Below are 23,421 nucleotides of genomic sequence, written 5' to 3' on the forward strand. Positions count from 1 at the left end.
TGGTTATTTTCTATAAAATATGTAAAAGAAAAACTTAAAGTCCTTGCTTTTTGAAAGTTAAATCTGGCCAATTACTAAAGGAGCAGACAGCCTGAAAGGCCAGAACTGCTGGTAGGAAATTATATTTCAAATTGTTTGGCCTATTGCTATGAGAACTGAGTAAATCTCCCTTGACCTTGTCTCCACCACCACACACGCATATGCATGCATATGTGTGTACACACACCATTCTTCCCATTTATACCCTTTCTTCTTACCTAGAGTGATTGTTAAATATATTCAAGTTATACTTATTCAAGAAAATATTAACATGGAAAGATAGGTCTCTGGGATAAGTATGATAAAAACAAGTATAGGACAGAATATGTTGTGATCTCATGTGTTAAGAAAAAATATTGGTGGGGAAGGGATGGGTTTTATCACAGGAACTTTCTGAAAGGATACAAAATATTTAGTGATTACTTCTGGGGAATGAGATAAGGATCTGGGGTGAGAAGTTTTATTTGTCATTGTGTGCTCTGAAAAATTACTTGAAATTTTTACATGTATCTTCTTATGAAAAATACTAATACCTAAATGTATTCTTCAGTTTTATACCACTTTCTTATGCCCTATCCTCTACCTAAGCCTGAAACTTTCTTAACCTGAATCTTCTTTGACTACATCAATAGCTGCAAGCATTTTTCAAATAAAAATAACTTGCTTCAGTTCTTGCCTTACACCTCAAATAGTAGAAAGGAAGAGTAATTAATTAGTTTTGTTACTACGTGTCTGATGTAGTGGGACAGTGAGTTGAATGGTGGCCTCCCAAAAGATGTCTCTGTCCTTATCCTTGAAAACTGTGACTACTACCTTATAGCAAAAGAGTGAATATTACTTTATATGGCAAAGATATAATGAAGGATCTTGAGAAAAGAAGCTTATCCTGGATTATCCTGATGGGCCTTAAATCCAATCAGAGGTATCCTTAGAAGAGAGAAGCAGAGGGACTCTTGAGAGAGAAGAGGAGGAAGCAATGTGACTACAGAGGCAGAAGCTGGAGTGACATGAAGCTAGAAGCTTCCAGAAGCTAGAAGAGGCAAGGTAATGATTAAAGCCTTTAGGGAGTGAGTCCTACTGACACCTTGATTTCAGACTTCTGGACCCTGGAACTGCGAGAGAATAAACATTTGTTTTAAGCCGCTCAGTTTCTGGTAACTTGTTACGGCAGCCCTGGGAAACTAATAATGATGGGGAAGAAAGTACAATTAATAGCTAATATTAGTTATTTGGATTCCATAAATGTATTATTTCTTCTGGCTCAAATAACACCATAAGTTGATTGTATTGAGGTAGTTAATACTTTTGTACTCATTTCAGTTACTACTACTGAAACTATGATGTAAAAAAAAAAAAAAGAAACTATGATGTAGTGAGATTCTTATCAGTGAAAGGATTAGAGGCTAAACACATATGTGATACTAATTAAAGGAATTCTTGCATTGGATGGAGACAGTCCTAGATGATCTCTGATCCCTTCAACTCAAGAATACATTTCCGTGAAAAATCTTCCAAATACTGAGGTTTAACATTTTACGGTTAACATTAGAATAGCCAAACATTTAGAAAATGCATTCATCTGGAAAAGGTGTTTGAAAGTGTAAGGTACTCAGGACTTACATTTTATAAACTTTCCATAGCAGGACTTCTGAAGGAATACCAGAGGCTACTGAAAATTCATTAATGGAAAAAATAGGTAAAATATAATTCATGAACTCTCCCCCAAATCACCAATTAGGACTTACCCATGCCAATATTTCCAAAAGCATTTGCATGTTGCTCCAAAAGCTCTGCTAATATAGACAGAGCTTTGATCTCTCCCTTTGTTCTGCCCTATTTTAGAGATTACACATTTCCACCATGTAAATAGCTCATTGTTGAGTAGTGAGATTATATGGAAGGTAATTTTCTTCACTATCACGATACTCTTCTTTGTTTTATGGTTTAGAGAAAACAAGAAAGCAGGAGGCCCAGAGGCAGACAAGTTTTATTTAGTATAGTTGATAAAATCATGATGTAGACATTTTTACTCTAAAATGTATTCTATGTGTTTATGTATATATTTGATGTCTCATGTTGAAAAGCATCATATAAAATATCCATTGAAATATGTACTAGTATTAAATACATGTAAGAATAGCAGTAGGGGCTCTAAAAGCTACTGGGTGTTTTATAAAAGTTGTTTATAAATCCCATAACATTTTATTATCTACAGAAAACATTTTATTGTGCCATTACTGAAAAGTCTGTACTGGAATTATATATTATAGGTAGAGCAGATGTTAATAGGCCATGCCCAATATTTCTGAGATAGTGGCAAGACTCTCTGCCTCTGAAAAGCTAGACTTAGCATCTAGCTTTACAGAGTGCCAGAGAGTTGCAAAGTTCAAACCTGACCTTGCCTGGATATTAAGGTGGTGTTACTTAGCTCATCAACAATAGCATCGATGAGACCAACATCACAAGTCTGATTGTTATATGAACCAATGTCATTTTTGTTTCAGAAGTACAGCTTCATTTTGAGCCTCAACTAGTTTTATTGTAAATATAGGTCATCTCAAGAAGCCCTAGAGGAAAGAATTCAAACTCATCACAACTACTTGTGGAAGAAAAAGAAATCATCAAAACACCTGTTCGTTTATAGAACAGTCTTTATATAATAAAGATTCTTGTTAGGTGGAAGTGCTAGGGGAACTATGGACACAAAAGGTCAAGAAAATCTCAACTGAAAATATCAGCATAAAGCACTGCAATGGGTGGTTTCAAATGCTCACTGGAAAGCTGTGGAAATTCTCAAGAATCTCTACGAAAGCCCTGCCACCAATCTTAAAAGCTCACTGAGAAGCTGCTGTGACTCACTGTCTACCCATATGTCTGGTTGCAACTGTCTTCCTGTAGGTAGAATATACTTCTCTGGCCCAATGTTAGGCTTGCCCCATATGAACTGCTTTTTGCCAGTGGAACATGAGCAATTTGACTTATGACACATCCAAGCAGGAGCTTGAAGCACCCTCAGGTGCTTGCACGGTATGGTTTGGTGCTTGCTCCTGCCCTTTACCATGAGAACAGTATGTCCCAGGCAGGAGCTATTCCATCAGCCTTGTGCCAGAATAAGATGATGTGTGAGCAGAGCTAAATCTAGCAAGTTAACCTGAGTAGAATAGAGCTGCAGCTCATCCCAGAAACAAGAAATAAAGATATGTCATAAGCCACTGGGATTTTTGCAGCTGTTTGTATTAGTCTACCCCAGGGAATACTTTCTGTATCTGTTTTTTAAGATTCTTTTGTGTTGAAGAATTAAACCAAATTTCTAACTCCAGTTCAATTTCTTTTTATTAAAGTGCTTTCAGTAGATAAACAGTGTCATCAACAATCAACACAGATTTTACTGAAATATTCACAAATAAAATTCTCTATAAATCACTCAATGTTCTTCTAAGTAGTAACAGTAAGTCTTTGGAGGTTGGTTAATCTGAATTTATTCCTAACCACATGGGTTCTCAAACTGGAAGATTCAGATCAGTTACTTTAACATATGGGGCTGGCTGTCATTACCTGAATACTATCCCAGCAAGTCAGCGAAAAAATGTTGTGATTTGAAACTAATCACTTTTCTTGGTATCTCAGTTTCTCCATCTGCACTGAGAATATTCTCTTAAACAAGATTTGTAAAAAAAGTATGAAATGTTAAAGCTTAGCATACGTCTTGCCTCCGAAAGCATTCATGTGCATATTTTTAAAAGGGCAACTTATTTGTTCTTGACACAAATTAAATACTATATGGTTTTAAGAGAAATAGATTGATGACTGCTCTTTCCTTGAAAATTGTCTTTTCAGTTAAACCACATTAAAATAGATTAATAGGATTTGCAGATGATATGCTCAGTGAATTACTTTGATTGCAGCGAGGACAGCTGTCCTACTCAGGTAAAATTTACCAATTATTTCAAGAAGTGTTCATCCATTACATATATTCTTCATGACCTTTCCATAAAAATAGAAATCCTACTACCCTAAAGCTCAAAGAGGTGAAATCCAAGCTTTAGTTAGAGTTCTGGTCTAGCTCCTTTGGATATGGTTAATAACTGTATCATGACTTCCAAATCAAACTGTAGTTGACAAAGTAAATAAGCCATTTTTTTACTAGACTTCCTGTCACAAATTGACCTGATGCTATCATAAAAACAATGCAGTAGTGTCTCTGTTGGGGGGAGGGCATTTAAAATAAAAAAGCTTGAAAATATAGATGACATAACTGTGGGGACAGAAGAGAAATAAAATGATCCTGATTGAATCAGAAGCTTTTCTAAAAACTTTGTTTCTGTCAAGAAGTACGTGATTTTTTAAAAAGATTTATTTATTTATATGAGAGAGAGTGCGTGGAGTGGGGGAGGGACAGAGGAAGAGAGAGAATCTCAGGCAGACTCCCTGCTGAATGCTCCGGCATGATCTCATGATCTAGTGATCATGACCTGAGCCAAAATCAAGAGTCAGACACTTAACTGACTGAGCCACCCAGGTGCCCCAATAATATGTGATTCTGCTGTAAAAGAAATTTAGAGGTTGGTACATCAATCCCTGTATTTTCAAAGAAATGTGCAATATTTTTAGGTAGGAACAATATTGCTAAATCTCCACATGACACTTTGAAAGCACTTGCAGTAAAAAGGAAAAAAATATCATTAATTGACATAGAAGAAAAATGGTAAGCTGTGATGCTCTTGGTACTCTATCCAATTAAAAAATAAATCGATCATGAGCAGAAATGGACATGCCATCTCAATAAATAAAACCTCCTGCAGTTACTTGTCATTTAAAAAATGAATTGGATGAAAAGGATGACTTTTTACAGTGTACTCAGTCATTTGAAGACTGAAGTAGATTCAGAAAAACATGAAACATCCTTAGAGGAGGCCTATTTCAGACTGCCTATGGCAGAGCAGTCCATGCCCTATACAGAATACACAGAGAAATAATTTCAGATTGAACATACATCTCTTCAGGAGTAGAGGAAAAAACACTTTACGCAATATACCTTACTGTAACATGCAATCTTTAGGTAAATCATCATCCTTTACAAAGATGCAGGTGCTCTAAAATCATCTTTGAGCTAATATATTTTTTTGAACTAATAATTTTAGAAAGAGGTGTCAAAATTTTAAATTTAAAATCTAGACTTAATTTCAAACTTGAAAGTCCTAGGAATCCAGAGTGAGCAAGAAGGAAATGTTCTCCCTATTTTATGACTTGCCTCTCTCATTATCTACGACGAATATCATGGGTCAAATGCTATAATAAACTTGTTCTCACTTTTTGGGCCAGCAAAGGCTAGCCTAGTTCTGGGTAAGACTAAAGCAGGGAGCAATCCCACAAAAGAGCCTGCAGGACTGATCCAGCAGATTTTCATGGCCAGCTGGGTACCCAACTGACTCCAGGGCAAGTTGACCAATTTGTTCTGACTCAGGATCCTAGCCTTGCTCTATCTCCAGGCCCAAAGTCCCCAGGATGGCCCTGCACCACACTGGATGTCCTTGGGCTAGGCCAGCTCTCCCCTGGACAAGCATTCTCAGAGCTGGAAACAGAGGCTAAAAGGGCAGGGTAGGCAGAGCACCATTTATTGGAACCAAACCCCATCTATTAGATGCTTTGTTCTTAAGAGCTCAGTCAGTGATTCTGGAGCAGCTCCTCCCAACAGATGGGCTGTGAAAACACCTCTCTCTCCAGCCACAGCTCATATGAATAGTGGAAGTCCTCAGGCAGATCCAACCTCTGCCCCAGCACACTCTGCAAGCAGTTATCCACAGGTGAAAATTCAGAGTCCTGGGGTTTGTCATACCGGCGGCTGTTAAAAGCCTCAATATTGGCCCTCAAGGTACATTCTTCTGCTTGGAAGTCCCATGGCCTGGCATCGATGTCTGTGTTGGGAAGAGAGGAAGAAGAACATGTATATAACTCAGGACTCTGCTCCTCTTATCATAAAGCATGGCCTATGGGATAAGAACAATGAAACGGGGGCTCCTGGGTGGCTCAGTGGTTGAGTGTCTGCCTTTGGCTCGGGTCGTGATCCCGGCATCTTGGGATCGAGTCCCACGTCAGGCTCCTCGCAGGGAGCCTGCCTCTCTCTCTCCGTATCTCTCATGGATAAATAAAATCTTAAAAAAACAACAACAACAAAGAATGAGACTGCTCAGAATTTCCTTTTTGTGGAGGGCAACATACAAGGTAAGTGCATAATATACTGCCACTCCAGGTTAAAAAATATACTTGTATATGCAGAGACTATCTGTTTGGTTTTTTTTAGATTTTATTTATTTATTCATGAGAGACAAAGAGAGGGCAAAGGGAGAAGCAGGCTCCCTGTGGGGAGCGTGATGCAGTACTTGATCCCAGGACGTGGGGATCTAGACTCAAGGCAGATGCTCAACCACTGAGCCATGCTGGTGCCCTAGAGACTATCTTTGGAAGGGTAGTCTAGACACTGCTAACAGTGATTACCACTGAGAAGGAAACAGGTCCCCTGAGAGGGATAGACTTTTTTTTTTTTTACTGTACTTTTCATTTTTTTAAAGATTTTATTTATTTATTCATGAGATACACACACACACACACACAAACACACACACACACACACACACAGAGGCAGAGACACAGGCAGAGGGAGAAGCAGGCTCCATGCAGGGAGCCTGACATGGGACTCGATCCCGGGTCTCCAGGATCACGCCCTGGGCTGAAGGCGGTGCTAAACCGCTGAGCCACCTGGGCTGCCCTTCATTATTTTACTTTCTTACTAGTTATATGTATTATATTTTCGAAAATGGCAACTCAATTCCCTTTACTGAGCTTTCCTAGGGGACAGGAGTTACCCATTTCAATGGAATCATCAGCTCTCAAGGAATGGAAAGAGGCAGGAAGGGGTACAACCAGGAGAATCAGAATGGATCAATTCTGAAGACTTTACTGATTCCCTGTGACCTCTCCCAGCATGTGATAAGTGTATGTGTCGGCTTATGTTAAAATTATTAGGTGAAAGCTTCTAGGAAGGTAAAAAGAGAAAACAGATAATCTGCTTTATTCTATTTATCCCACTCAGACACTTATTTCAGGGCTAGAGATCTGTCTTTCCCCGATCTCTTATGTCTCACACTCAATGGTGTGTGTATATATATATATATATATATTATATATATAATATACATATATAATATATATAATATATATATATTATTTTAAATAGTCTCTAAAACCAACATGGGGCTCAAACTCATGACCCCAAGATCAAGGGTACATGCTCTACTGACTAAGCCAGCCAGGCCCCCATAATGGTGTATCTTAAGGAAGTACAGATTGGGTTTGGACTCATGATGGCAGCAACAACAGACATGCCATTTGCAGGATAAAACATTTTCATGTTTTAAAAACCTACAAGAATTTAAATAATTAATTGGCTTTATGTCTCATAGAAGTTGCTCCTGGCTTGTTATCTGCCAATCATATACTTCCCTTAGTTTTGTGGGTTCTTTACTGCAGCATTCTCTAAAATTCAGGCAGGTTACAAATCCCAGCAAAGACAAGTCATTAGTCATTTTACCAAAAATTCTTAAATACAATTATGCAAATAATGGTCAAATCCTACTATAGCAAATGTCAATACAATGAAAAAGCTCTCCAAACTAAATTCTTCCAAACTTTGGTGAATCTATCATACGTCAACCAGATATTATAATGTCTCCTAATGTGAGACGATACACAGTTCCCAATGGTACCTCAAATGTACTATAGCTGAAAAGTTTAAACTGAATCCATCGAACCTTCAGATCTAACTTTCAGTTTAGGGACACCTGGGTGGCTCAGTGGTTGAGCAGTTTTGCCTGCTGCGCAGGATGTGATCCTGAGTCCCAGGATCCAGTCCCACATTGGGCTCCCTGCGTGGAGCCTGCTTCTCCCTCTGCCTGTGTCTCTGCCCTCTCTCTGTCTCTCATGAATAAATAAATAAAATCTTTATTAAAAAAATAACTTTCAGTTTATAGGTAATATGAGAGATAGAGATAAAAGGTAAATGATGCCACAAAGAAGCTAGAGATAAATCCAGAAGGTGGATATTCTGCAGGGTGAATGACCTAGTTCTTCAATTAGCATTATGGAAAAAAATGAAAACAAAACACTGCTAGATTTAACAAATAAAAGGATAGAACAGCCAGATGAATTTGTGGCTCTGGGCTGGATGATGACTTGGAAAAAACAGCTTTAAAAAACATTTTGTGGGGGGTGCCTAGCTGGCTCAATCGGAAGAGCATGTGACTCTTGATCTTGGGGTCATGAATCTGAGCCCCACATTGGGTGTAGAGATTACTTAAATAAACAAAACTTTTAAAAAAAGAATATTTGGGGGCAACTGGGGAATTCTGAATATGGACTTATGATGTAGATAATGTTAACTGAAAAAAGATGATGAAAAGGAATGTATAATTTTTTTATTTTTATTTTTAAATTTTCTTAAAGTAAAAAGTATACATATGTAAAGAAAAAGATCTAGAATATACAGTAAGATCTAACAGTAACAATCTTCAGGTAGTACAAAGGCATAAATATGGTGATATAGTAAGTTTTTTGACTTGTATTTTCTAAGTTTTTTTTTTTTTTTTTTTTGAAGTTTATTCAGGTAATATCTATATCCAACTTGGGGCTTGAACTCAACCTTGAGATCAAGAGTCATGTCCTCTTCCAACTGAGCCAGGAAGGCTGCTTTTTTTGCTTTATCAAATTGCTTTTTAATAATAAAAGGTTATTTTAATTTTAGAAATCTCTTGGAGAAATCTGTCTTTTAAAGGAATGTTTTCAAAAGGGGGTAATTATCTCAATTTGCTTGTTTTATAAAATGGGAAAAAAATTTTAAAGCAAACTCTATCTACAATGTTGGGCTCAAACTCTCAATCCTGAGATCACTAGTTGCATGTTCTCCTGACTGAACCAACCAGCCAGGTGCCCCTAAAATGGATTTTTATAGTTAATATAGGACCAGAGCACATGCTAGAATTTGGGGCAGTAACCTTAAAGTTTGTTATATCAGTACCTGCCTATAATCACATATTTTCTCATCCAAACTAAACTATGTAACAATTCATACCAAAAGAGTAGAGATAAATGTTTATTTAGTTTGTTTAAATAACTGGGCAACTCCTGGAGGTCAAGAGCTCTGACAATACTCACCATTCCCATAAGCCCAGTCATCATTCATGCGGTGGCGTACTTTCTGATAGATGGCTGACATGGTTTTCATGTTGCTTTTCCTCCACTGGCGCCCCAAATACTTGGTCTGTATTTTTAGCAGCTTCAGAACATAAAGTTGCAGCATGGCCTGTTTGACCTTGAGGGCTCGCTTTAAGATTGGAGCAGATTTGAATACTACCAGCATCTACCCATTTGAAGAGAGGTGGGAGTGAATAAAGGCAGATAAGCTTCTTGCAACTTCCAACTCACAGACAAATTAAGCCAAACTTAACTGGTCTCAATACCCCTGGGGAGCTTTTGGGAATCTATGGTCCAGGTTCTATTCATATTTAGTCTTCAAGAACATAAAGGAACCACTCCATTTATATGTCACAATTCAAATTTTCTAATATTCAAAGTACATGATATAAAGGCAAAATAATTGTTCAGCCACACATCCCATTTCTACTGTTACCAGCTTCTTATGTATCTCCTGGATACATAATTCTATGTACACATATATTATTTTTATTAACAAACCCACAGCCAACTACATATCCTGTCACATTGTTCTATACCTTGCTTTTTATTTAACAATGTATCTTGAAAGTTACTCCGTATCAGTACAGAATTGCCTCATTCTTTTTTTCCTGCCTCATTCCTTTTAATGGTTGTAAATATTCTATTATAAGGATGTACCAATATTATTTAACCAGTTGGTCCTGTATTAACAGGCTTTAGGTTGTTTCCAATCTTTCATGATTTGTACTGCAATGAATAATCTTAGACTTGCATCATTTGGGATGTGCTTATAATCCAAATAACAATGCTAACTTTCCAACCAGAGCTGCCCTGGGGGATAGTCCATTTTCAGCTCCTTGTAAAGAAATGGACTATGAATAATTATTTCATATAGAATAAGTGCCCAGAATTAGGTGCTCACCTTATGTAGCATTCAGAGCTCTATAGAGCTCACAAAGCAGGAAGTCCATAAATAATTAAGACTAAAAAAATTTAGTCAGATGGACACTACCACTATCTGAAGCCCCACTCACCATTGTTCTGGAATGCTTCCATTTGGTCAGTTTATTGAGTAGCCTCAGAAGGTTGATGCAGGAAAAGAGGTTCCTCCAACAGAACTGGTTGTTGTCTCCAGCTTCCTGTAATAAGGCAGGCCCACCATTACCTCAATACCTATAAGGCTTTCATTCCCACAGAAGCCTGAAATGCTACCTCCTCACCATTCTGCTCTTCACACACTAAGGCCTTAAAGCATGCAATACACTTCATCTGAAAGCACACAGCTGACAATCCTGGAAGGCTTAACCTAGAGCAAGTACTGATTAGAAAGAGGATACATGAACATAGGAACTTCACTCAAGCAAGCCTTCTTGTGTTACTTTCTGCTTTAAAATCAGAAATGAGATGATAGAATTTAACCCCCATATACCTTGTACTTATATAAACTGTTTACAACTGCTAGGAGTTATTCTGGTAGATTCCTTCCTTCCTCCTTTTCTTTCTTCCTTTCTTCCTTTTTTAAGTAGGCTGTATGCCCAATGTGGGGCTAGAACTCATGACTCCAAGATCGAGTCATGCTCAATCTACTGATTGAGCCAGCCAGGTGGCCCTATTCTGGTAGATTTCAAACTATGTTGGATAGATCTGATATTCATTATGACTTAATTTTTAAAATCATCTTCCATCCTCCTTTATCAAACTCTATTGCAGTGAATTGCTTAATTCTCTAGCATGGAAGCAAAAATGGCAGATGGTAAATTCTAACCAGGCGTTTCTCTTGTATGTTTATTGATAGCTTGTGAACACCCAACCAGAGATAACAGATGGATGTCAGATTAGAAACAGGTATCTACTCACAAAAAATCTTTCAAGGACAAAAATAAAGAGTCCTTCTGGATTTGGGGGTCTGTAAATATACTGGAATCAAAAGCTATGTAAATCAATGAGCATGCATGGTAGCCAAACTTAACATCTTGGAAATTCCTCATGCCTACAATTTGATTGGAGAATGTAAGAGTATGAGACAATATGTAGAAGTGAACTGTTGTCTGAAGAATGGAAAATTACCCCCTCCTTTACCAAATTTATCCAAAGCAAGCAAGACAGACATACATCTAACATGGAATGAACATCCAAGATTATTAGGCTCTACTAAGAAATAAATAGGACTACTAAGGGTCAAAAAGTTCCAGGAAAACTTTTTGAAATATTATTTAGAAAAAAATGTTCTCCTTCCTGTAGTAAATGTTCAATATTGTGTTTAGAACTAGTTCCTGGAGAACCATCTATTTCCTTCTAAGAGAAACTTCCATGGGAGTTTCCACTCTAGTGCATCAGCTAGTAGGCTTGCCCAAAACAGGTAGGTTCTATAGATGTTCCATCTTGTGTGTCTAACAGTGGAATGAACTCTTAAATGTTTATTATTTTTTTTAAGAAGCAGGGGAAACAGAGAACATATGGGAGAAGCTATGTATATCTCCACTATGAGCTTCCTTTATCCTGATTTCTAATATGATAGCAGCATAAAGAGCCTTGCATTCCTTAGCACTTCAAAACATAATATGGAAGAGGTGCCTGGCTGGCTCCATTGGTAGAGCATGAGACTCTTAATCTTGGGGTCTGAGTTCAAGGCACATGTTGGGTGTAGAGCTCACCTTAAAACAAAACAAAACAAAGCAAAACAAAACAAAACAAAGCAAAACAAAACAAAAAAAGGGGTGTGGCTGTAGAAGTAGCACTGGAGTAGATAGAAGACACCTGGATAATGGCTTTGACCATGGCTGTATGATGGTAGATAAGTCATTTCCTTGTTTCTTGTAAGAGGTTGAATTACACCATATTTCAGATCCTTTCACCTCTGATCATTGAATTTAGTACTGTGTAATTTCTCCATTTGGTTCAAAAGTGAAGTTTTAAGTGAAAGTAAGCTGACTGTGACTACCTTTTCATCAAAGGTCAGTCTCAAGAGTCCCAGGAAAGACACTTTAGTTCCTTCATGAAGATGGTCTCATCTGCCCAGGGCCTTACTCTCTTTTCTTTCTGATAATGCTGCCCCACCGACTAAAACTAGTCCCATTTCTTGCCTCATCAGATGTTGCCTGAAGTGGTCACTGAAAGAACACAGGTGCCTGGGTGGCTCTGTTGATTAAGCATCTACCTTCAGCTCAGGTCATGATCTTTTTATTTTTCCAAAGATTGATTGATTGATTGATTGATTGATTTATGAGAGATGGAGAGAGAGAGAGACAGAGGGAGAGAGAGGAGCAGGCTCCCTGCAGAGCAGAGAGCCTGATGCAGGACTCCATTTCAGGACCCCAGGATCACAACCTGAAAGCAGATGCCTAATCTACCGAGTCACCCAGACACTCTCTTTTTTTTTTTCTTTTTTAAAAGATTTTGGGATCCCTGGGTGGCTCAGTGGTTTAGCGCCCGCCTTTGGCCTGGGCCGTGATCCTGGAGTCCCCAGATCGAGTCCCATGTCGGGCTCCCAGCATGGAGCCTGCTTCTCTCTCTGCCTGTGTCTCTGCCCCTCTCTCTCTATGTCTATCATGAATAAATAAATAACATATTTTAAAAAAATAAATAAAAGATTTTATTTATTTACTTGACAGCACGAGCACAAGCAGGGGGAGAGGCAGATAGAGGGAGAGGGAGAAGCAGACTCCCCAAGGAGCAGGGAGCCTGATCCCAGGACCCCAGGATCATGACCTAAGCCAAAGGCAGATGCTTAACTGACTGAGCCATTCAGGCTCCCCAATAAATAAAATCTTAAAAAAAGAAAGTAGGAAATAAAGAAAGAAAAAAACACATGCTAGTCAATGCTCTCTCAGGATAATGCATCCCAGGGTTGTTGTCTGTTTGTAGCAACAGGCTCTGCATGGAGCCCTGCTTAAGCCTTCTGCCTTTTTCCAAACCAACAGATAATCCATTTTTCAGCAGACCTCTAGCTCCATGGGATGCCTTTTCAGATTTGCCAGACTTGAGGGGTTTTTGTTTTCTTGTTTATGTTAATTTAATTTTTCTCTTTTTTTGGGAGGGCAGAACTCAGCATACTGAGTAAAATGTAAACTTCTATGGAGAGACAGATTTTATGAGCAGCAGCACTTGGCCATATTATCTTGTTTCTGTTACTTCACACTATCTTTTTTTTTTTTTTTTTTTTTTTTAAGATTTTATTTATTTACTCACTAGAGACACAGAGAGAGAGAGAGGCAGAGGGAGAGGCAGGCTCCATGCAGGGAGCCTAATGTGGGACTTGATCCCGGGTCTCCAGGATAATACCCTAGGCCAAAGGCAGGCACTAAACTGCTGAGCCACCCAGGCTGCCCTACTTCACACTATCTAAAGCAAGACCTTTACTCACTTTCTACTGGTGAAAGTTGAAAAAAGAAAACATTTGCCCATGTTTCACTTGTATAAACACTTGTTTACAAAAGCAATCCCATTTACAACTGCACCAAAAATAATAAAATACCTTGGAATAAACTTAACCAAAGAGATGAAAGATTTATACTCTGAAAACTATAAAACACTGATAAAAGAAATTAAAGAGGATACAAAGAAATGGAAAGGCATTCCATGCTCATGGATTGAAAGAATGAATATTATTAAAATGTCTATACTACTCAAAACAATGTATAGAGTTAATGCAATCTCTATCAAAATACCAACAGCATTTTTCACAGAACTAGAACAAACAATACTAAAATTTGCATGAAACAACAAAAGACCCTGAATAGTAAAGAAATCTTGAAAAAGAAAAACAAAACAAAACAAAAAAAAAAAAACAAAAAAAAAAAAAACAAAAAAAAAAGAAAAACAAAACCGGAGGTATCACAATTCCAGACTTCAAGTTATATTACAAAGCTGTAGTAAGCAAAACAGAATGGTACTGCCACAAAATAGACATACAGAGCAATACAACAGAATAGAAAACCCAGAAATAAACCCACAATTAGGGCAGCCCTGGCAGTTCAGCGGTTTAGCACCACCTTCAGCCTAGGGCCTGGTCCTGGAGACCCGGGATCGAGTCCCATGTCAGGCTCACTGCATGGAGCCTGCTTCTCTCTCTGCCTGTGTCTCTGCTTCTCTCTTTCTCAGGAATACATAAAATACATTAAAATAAAACACCCACAATTATATGTTCAATTAATTTTTGACAAAGTAGGAATGAATATACATAGGGAAAAAGTTTCTTCAACAAATGATGTTGGGAAAACTGGATAGCTATGTGCTTAAGAATGAAAATGGAACACTTTCTTTCAGCATACAAAAATAAACCCAAAGTGGATAAAAGATCTATGTGTGAGACCTGAAACCATAAAAACCTTAGAAGAGAGCACAGGCAGTAATTTCTCTGACATCAAACCATAGCAACATATTTCTAGATATGTCTCCTGAGGCAAGAGAAATAAAAGCCAAAATAAATTATTGGGACTACATCAAAATAAAAAGCTGCACAGCAAAGGAAACAAAACTAAAAGGCAAACTATGGAATGAGAAGATATTTGCAAATGACATATCACACAAAGGGTCAGTATCCAAAATATATAAAGAACTGATACAACACCCAAAAAACCAAATAAGCCAATTAAAAATGGGCAGAAGGCATGAGCAGATATTTCTCCAAAGAAGACATCCAGATGACCAACAGACAGATGAAAAGATATTCAGTGTCACTCATCACCAGGGAAATGCATATCAAAACTACAATGAGATATCACCTCATAGTGGCCAGAATGGCTAAAATCAAAAACACAAGAAACAACAAATGTTGGTGAGGATGTGGAGAAAAAGGAACTCTCTTGCACCATTAGTGGGAATGTACACTGGTTCCTCAAAAAGTTAAAAATAGAACTATTCTATGATCTAGTGATTGTACTACTCAGTATTTAATCAAAAAAATACAAAAACCTTAATTCAAAGGGATATATGCATCCCTATGTTTACTGCAGCACCATTTACAATAGCCAAGATATGGAAGCAGCCCAAGTGTGCATTGATAGATGAATGGATAGAGAAGATGTGGTATATAAATACAATGGAATATTTTTCAGTCATATAAAAGAATGAAATATTGCCTTTTGGAACAACATGGATGGAGTTAGAGAGTATAATACTAAGTGAAATAAATAGAAAGATAAATACCATATGGTTTCCCTCATGTGTGGAATTTAAGAAACAAAACAAATGAGTAAGGGAAAAAAAGAGAGAAAGACAAACCAAGAGACTCTTAACTATAAAGAGTACACTTATCATGATTAGCACTGAGTAATGTATAGAATTGTTTTTTTTTTCTTTAATGTATAGAATTGTTGAATCATTAGATTGTATACCTGAAACAGGTATAACACAGCAATTAACTATACTGGAATTAAAACTAAAAACTTTAAAAAAAATTGTTTACATACACTTTGTGTCTAAAAATTCAGTTCAGGGATCACATCCTACCCTTTCATAGCATCTCTAAGGCATTGTGCGGGTTCTGTTCTCAAGATCCATCCTAACCCAGCTGAATGAGCCAAGCCAAATAAAAACAGAGGCTTACACCAGTTATGTGGATAATTGACTCAAATGACTGCTGAAAGAACAGAGTGTTTCTTCTTTTTGTACTGAGGAAATCAGACTGGTTAGAATCTGAGCACTAGAGGAGACTTAGCTTTCAGACTTGCTAAGTCTAGTTCAATTCTGTCATCCACAGAAGCAAAACCTGAGGTTGAGGGAAGGAAGGGCTTACTTAAGATCACCTAAGTGCCCCAACCAGGCCCTGAACCTCTAAATCCATTTTAACATTCTTTTTTTTTTTTTTTTTTAAGATTTTATTTATTCATGAGAGACACAGAGAGAGGCAGAAACACAAGCAGAGGGAGAAGCAGGCTCCATGCAGGTAACTCAATGTAGAACTTGATCCCAGGACTCCAAGATCATGATCTGAGTCAAAGTGAGATGCTCAACCACTGAGCACCCAGGTGTCCTGACGTTCTGTCTTTATTTACTGTCTATTTCTGTTGCACTTTTGGAATCCTAACAGAGAAGATGATATCTGAGAGAAAATTTGATTTGATCCCCTGCTTTCTCAGTTTCTTCAAGACCTAATGGTAAAGAAGCTCTTTCTTATGTCCTATTTTAATCGTTATTTTAAACAAGCAGAAGAAAAAAAAAAAAAAAAAAAAAAACAAGCAGAAGATAACAGTTTCCAGAAACAAAAAAAAAATAGTGAGGTTTCTTGGTTTAAAGCGGCTCCACTTTAAAACTCTTCTGACTGAGTTTGGTCAGCCTATGATCTGACTGAGCCTTTAAAGAAGTGCTACTAAGGGTACCTGGCTGACTCAGTTGGGAAGAGTGTGCGACTCTTGATCTTAGGGTCATAAGTTCCAGCCCCATGTTGGGGGTAGAGATATGTAAACAAACAAACAAACAAACAAATAAAACAAAACAAAGTGTTATTTGCTGTGGGCTTTTCGTATATGGTTTTTATGATATTGAGGTATGTTCCCCCTATTCCTACACTGTGAAGAGTTTTAATCAAGAAAGGATGCTGTACTCTGTCAAATGCATAAAAACAGAGCTTTTCCCCTAGAGTCAGGAACATGGCAGGGATGTCTGCTATTACCACTGTTTTCTTTTTTTTTTTTTTTATTACCACTGTTTTCAATATAGTACTAGAAGTCCTAGCCTCAGCAGTCAAACAACCAAAAGAGATAAAAGGCATCTGTGACAGCAATGAAGTCAAACTATCCCTCCTTGCAGATGACATGATACTCTATATGGAAAAGCCAAAAGACTCCACCCCGAAATTGCTAGAACTCATACAAGGATTCAGCAAAGTGGCAGGATATAAAATCAATGCAGAGAAATCAGTTGCATTTCTATACACTGACAGTGAGACAGAAGAAAGAGAAATTAAGGAGTCAATCCCATTTATAATTGTACCAAAAACCATAAGGCCTTGGATAAACCTAACCAAAGAGGCAAAGGATCTGTACTCAGAAAACTATACAACATTCATTAAAGAAATTGAGGAACACAAAGAAACATTCCATGCTCCCGCCACTTTGCTGAATCCTTGTAGGAATAGAATATCATGTGTGGCTATTAAAAATCATGTTCTCTGGGACGCCTGGTGGCTCAGCAGTTTAGCGCCGCCTTCAGCCCAGGGCCTGATGCTGGAGACCTTGGATCAAGTCCCACGTCAGGCTCCCTGCATGGAGCCTGCTTCTCCCTCTGCCTCTCTCTCTCTCTCTCTCTGTGTGTCTCTCATGAATGAATGAATGAATGAATGAATGAATGAATAAATAAATAAATAAATAAATAAAATCTTAAAAAAATAAATAAAAATCATGTTCTCAAATATGTCCAAAGTCATATTATAAACATTTAAATTTTATTATGTAAATTGAAACACAAAGTTCTTATTTTCTTAAAAAAGTGTGTGTATATATATATGAATTAGTATGTACATATATATATAGTAACTGAAGGAAAATATTAACAGTAGTTACATATAGGTAGTATAATTTTTTATTTTATTTTATTTTTTTAAAAAAGATTTTATTTATTTAACTGAGAGAGAGAGAGACAGAGAGAGAGAGAGAGGGAGGAAGAGGGAAAAAGAGCATGAGTGGGGAGAGGGAGAGGGAGCTGAGCATGGAGCCTGACTCAGACCTGTGCTGAAGGCAGATGCTTTAACCAACTGAGCCACCCAGTCACCTCAACAAGTCAGTAGTATAATTAAGGTATTTTTGTTTTCTTGCCCATATTTTTCTGTATTTATCCAATTTTCTGCAATAGTATGTACTGATTTTGTAACCAGGGAAAAAAATTGAAATATTATTTAAAGAAAATCTATAAAACATAGATCTATAAAAGGCAGTATATTTTCTGTTTACAATTAATTCACTGAGCCTGGAAAAGAGATAAATCTTAATCATATAAACACTAGTATTTCTGATTATTTTTTTAGAGAAACAAACCATTATATTGAGGACCTATGTGGAGTAACTTGCTAGTTAAGCCCATGATTAGGCTCAGGGGAAACATTCATACCGTAAATTTGAGCAAAAAAACCCCCCAAATTTGTGGTTACCAAATGAAACCACCAGGTGCCACTGTTGCTTCATAGAAAGGAGAGGGGAATACCTAGCATGAATTGGTTTATTTAGAATAGGTATGTGCTTTCACTTGCTTGTGGATAACAATAAAATCTTCTCAGAGGCATAACAATTATTTCAGTAATTTTATGCTCATTTCCCAAGAGGCCAATCAGAAGAGATTTGACATTATAATTCACATCAATTTCCTATATATGGGATTTGGAAAAGAGAACATATTGTATCAAGAAATAGATTTCAGCCATAAAAGTGACTTTATGTTTTGAAATACCTAATACTAGCATTTTAATGCTGTTTACCATTGTTTTATGTGAGGAAGTGTATTCTTCATTCTACCTCTGAATGGCAGGGATGTTAAGTCTCCACCTTGGCTCTACTGCTTTCAACTGTAAGGTTTTGGCAGTTAACTTCTCTATGTATAAAACAGTAATACCAAGCTAATACGGTTATTTTAAAGATTGAATAATGTGCATAAACAGGGTTATTACATAATTTAATGATTCTCTCTATAGGGATAAGAAGCTCCCTAAGTGAGACAGAAAATCTCTGCCCTGATGCTATAAAGTGTGCTAAATGAGATGCCTGGGTGGCTCAGCAGTTGAGCATCTGCCTTTGGCCCAGGGTGTGGTCCTGGAGTCCCGGGATCGAGTCCCATATTGGGTTCCCTGCATGGAGCCTGCTTCTCTTTCTGCCTATGTCTCTGCCTCTCTCTCTCTCTGTTCTCTCATGAATAAATAAAATCTTTTAAACAAAAATAAAATAAAATAAAAAGGGTGCTAGACTTATTATCTTAGAACATGGGTCTTTCTTTAATTCTAGATGTATCATTTATGAGGAGACCATGACAAGTCATTCATTCACTGAGCCTTCTGGTTTCTCATCTTTGAAATAGAGGATTGGGCTAAATGGATCTCCAGCCAAGAATCCTATGGTTCTGTAAAACCTGTACCACAGAAGGTATCATTCTATTTGTGCATAATACAGTTCCCTGATGCAACATTTTGCAGGTATTAAAGTTGGGGAACAAAGGGTTGTGGGACACATGGGTGCTACCATCCAATCATTCAGCAGTTGAGTTCCTTTCATGTACCAAACATAGTGCTACACTCCTGGGATATAAAAATGAAGAGGATAACATCTCTTCCTTCAAGTTTTCAGTCAAATGGAGAAACAGATATAAACCAAGTAAATGCAACAGGGTGAGGGTATGGACTTAGTATATCTGAGGAGGTATATCTACACAAGGCAGACAGTTAATCTTCAATATGCTGTTTATCAGTTGGTTTCGTGAAATTCAAACTCTGAGGGACTTTTCTGACTTGCCTAAAGTTGTTTCCAGGATGAAGACATTTCTGGGTCATTCTGCTGAGGCTTTACCAACTTTTGGCTTAGAGAGACCTAGGCAAGGTATTTTCTGAAGTACACATTCCTGTTTTTTGTTTTTTGTTTTTAAGATTTTATTTATTTATTCATGAGAGACACAGAGAGAGAGCAGAGACATAGGCAGAGGGAGAAGCAGGCTTCCTGCAGGGAGCCTGATGTGGGACTCAATCCCTAGACCCTGGGATCATGCCATGAGCTGAAGGCAGACGCTCAATCACTAAGCCACTCAGGCATCCCACACTCCTGGGTTTTATAATCTATATGAAAAAGGAAAGTGAGGGACGCCTGGATGGCTCAGTGGTTGAGCATCTGCCTTTGGCTCAGAGCATGATTCCAGGATCCAAGATCAAGTCCCACATCGGGCTCCTTGCATGAAGCCTGCTTCTCCTTCTCCCTGTGTCTCTGCCTCTCTCTCTCTCTCTGTGTCTCTCATGAATAAATAGATAAAATCTTAAAAAAAAAAAAAAAAAAAAGAAAGAAAAGAAAAAGGAAAGTGAATAGCCTATTGCATAGTGGAAAGGAGACAGATCATTGTTTGGAATAGACTAGCAGAGTTTCCCATGCCATTTAGCACAGATGTTCACATTCAATTTCAGTCCCATTATCTTTCTAAATTCTCTCTTCTCCTTAGTGTTTGTCACTGACCCTTTTCTCTTCTCTGCAAATTGCTATGCTGTTTTTCCAAATTTTTCTCAACTGGGTCAGCAGCTCTAAACCCCCACTGCCTCTGTGCTCTTGCCAATATTCCTTCACTAATCTGAAACTCCCAAACCAGGGCATTATGGGGCTGGAGAAGAAATGGAAGAGCAAATACCAGCCTCTGCCACCTGGCAGTTTCAAAATCTACCAAATCCCCCTCTGCTTACCAGACTCTCTGTAGTAAGCTCCGGCAAATCCTGGATGGTACAGCAAGGATAATCCAGGACCGAGATGCTGCAAAATGGAGAGAAAGGGACAGGCTTTAGGGAAATAGCAATGGCAGAAAATGGCAGTATCTGAAATGGTAGGAATTCCTTCTCTCTAGCAGGCCCCATCTATCTCCCAGATTGCTTAGTGACCTCAACTGAAACTGAGGGTTGTGTGCCAGGCAACTCTAGCTCCAGTCTCCTCTCCTCATAGTCATGAGAGGAACCTATTGAGTTCCTCCAGGCTAGGCCCTATCTGGCAGATGCAAAGAAAGCAGCAAGAAAGCCTCTGGTATAGCCACCTTTCTCCTCTCTTCTTTAAAGAGTAGGGACATGTGTGCATTTCTGTTTTTGCATTTAAGTGTATGCTTGTGTATGTGTGAACTGTGTTCCCAGAGATGCTGCCCAAACTTAACCCACTTAGTAACAATCTGTGGACATGAGGATGAAATGAAGACCTCTCCTATATTCTTGACCAGATGCTTCTGAAAGCCAGGAACTCTGGGAAGTGATCATGGAAGGCATTCTTTTTTTTTTTTTTTTAAGATTTTATTTATTTATTTATTTATTTATTTATTTATTTATTTATTTGGCAGAGAGAGAGAGAGAGGCAGAGACACAGGCAGAGGGAGAAGCAGGCTCCATGCAGGGAGCCCAATGTGGGACTCGATCCTGGGTCCTCAGGATTATGCCCTGGGCTGAAGGCAGCGCTAAACCGCTGAGCCACCCAGGCTGCCCCATGGAAGGCATTCTTGAAGGAAGCTTAAAACAGGCAGCCTCCTGCGGCAGGGCCAATCTAGTAGCTCAAGAATGGTGATAGCATTAGGGCACCTGGGTGGTTCAGTCAGTTAAGCATCCAACTTGATCTTGCCTCAGGTCATGATCTCAGGATCATGAGATCCAGCCCCATGTCAGGATCTGCACTGGGCATGGAATCTGCTTAAGATATTCTCTTTCTCCCTTTGTCCGCCCCCCCTCAACAACTTGTGCTCATGTACAGTCTCTCTCTCTCTCAAAAAAAAGATTGGTAATAGCATTTGCCCCCAGAAGTGACAGTGTAGGACTACAAGGGAGCTAGAGGCTCTGCAGTGAGCCCAGGGAAGCAGCATGAGTAGGTAGGGGAAATGAGGCACTGCATTATGACAAGCACATAGTTACTTAAAATTATAGTTCTTCCTTTCCTTTTCTCTCTTCTTCATTGGTACAATGCAGAATTTAGCTAATATCTAATGCTCCTTCTGGTTCTGACATTCCATAAGTTTTATAACCAATCTATCTGAACTAGTACAGTTGGAAATGGATAAAGGATGTTGGCAAAGCAGGGGCCATAAAGAGGAGTATGGGGTTTCTTGGACCTGTCTCTACATTTCGAAAGTCAAAACTCTATCCAAGCAAAAGGCAACAATTTGTTTACCTAGAAATGTTTACCTTTGTCCAAGAAATCCACAATGATGACCTAGGGGAACCAAGGTAGGAGAAGCAAGGGCATTGGATATACCTATAACATTGCTCATCATCTTAATTCACTCTACTAGATTCTCCCAGGGTTGCCAGTTCTATACTTAACTGCTCCATTATGATAAACATTCCTGGCTGGCTTATTCACTTATCTACCCACCACCCACAGACAAAGCCCATGGCAAAGTAGGTGCTGGCAACCAGGAAATGGGGGTGGGAAATCAAAGATGAATTTGTTCCATCCTCCGTGAACTGAATTCTAGCCTAAGGGGGCAAAAAATAAAGTTACATGTTTCTAGAATATCTATCTAGATTGTAAGAACCATGAGGAAAAGGTGCAATAAGGGGTGATGGGTGTTTCAAGTTCTCAGGGATCATGCAACAGTAAAGCTTATAAGTGGTACAGAAGATGACTATCTTATCTAGGCCAAACTTAGTAAATGATGTAGTCTGGCACTACCACTCTTCTAATTCCAAATGGAACCAGATGGATACCTATCAGATTCTTTGCCCCTCCCCTTCCAGGACCAGGGTGGAGGATGGGTATTTATTTCCTGAACCCCAGCCATACTTGATTGATCCAGGGTAGATCTCTAACTGGAAATGTGGAATAGGACTCACCTATGTTTATCTTAACTGATACATATATAAAAACTCTGATATAATCAGGGGATGTATTATTTTAATTTTAAGATGAAAATATGGGCAGCCCGGGTGGCTCAGCAGTTTGGCACCGCCTTCAGCCCAGGGCATGATCCTGGAGACCCAGGACTGAGTCCCATGTCAGGCTCCCTGCATGGGGCCTGCTCCTTCCTCTGCCTCTGTCTCTACTCAATCTCTCTCTCTCTCTCTGTGTCTCTCATTAATAAATAAATAAAATCTTAAACAAACAAACAAACAAACATGAAAATACTGTGGCTCAAAAAAACCAAAGTTTCCTTACTTAAGATTATGTAACTAACAAATGGCAGGTCTCATAACTTCAGGTTCCATATGTGTATGTCTATTTTATTTTTTTAAGATTTATTTATTTAGGGACACCTAGGTGGCTCAGTTGGGTAAGCATCTGCCTTCAGCTCAGGTCATGATCCCAGGGTGCTGGGATCGAGCCTGACATGGGGTTCCCTGCTCAGCTGGGACCAGCTTCTCTCTCCCCTCTGCCCCTCCACCCTGCTTGTGCTCTCTCTCTCTCAAATAAGTAAATAAATCTTTAGATTTATTTATGTCCCTGGGGGACAAGGGAGAGAGAGAGGAAGAGAAGGAATCTCCATCAGACTCCCCATTCAGTGAGGAACATG

General features: G+C 38.5%; 1 protein-coding gene across 1 annotated transcript in view; it reads right to left on the bottom strand.

Annotated features, from left to right (window-relative positions):
* Window positions 1–3,354: 3,354 nt before the first annotated feature.
* The window catches only part of STRIP2 (striatin interacting protein 2), a 47,907-nt gene continuing 27,840 nt past the window's right edge, over window positions 3,355–23,421 (bottom strand). The window contains exons 18-21 of the mRNA XM_026010808.2: window positions 20,627–20,693; window positions 10,302–10,406; window positions 9,247–9,451; window positions 3,355–5,954 (exon numbers count right to left, since the gene is read on the bottom strand). Of these exons, the coding sequence (XP_025866593.1) occupies window positions 5,704–5,954; window positions 9,247–9,451; window positions 10,302–10,406; window positions 20,627–20,693 (628 nt within the window). The 3' untranslated portion in view covers window positions 3,355–5,703. The remainder of the gene's footprint in view (window positions 5,955–9,246; window positions 9,452–10,301; window positions 10,407–20,626; window positions 20,694–23,421) is intronic.

The sequence above is a fragment of the Vulpes vulpes genome, chromosome 7 (assembly GCF_048418805.1).
Source record: "Vulpes vulpes isolate BD-2025 chromosome 7, VulVul3, whole genome shotgun sequence".
NCBI lineage: Eukaryota > Metazoa > Chordata > Mammalia > Carnivora > Canidae > Vulpes > Vulpes vulpes.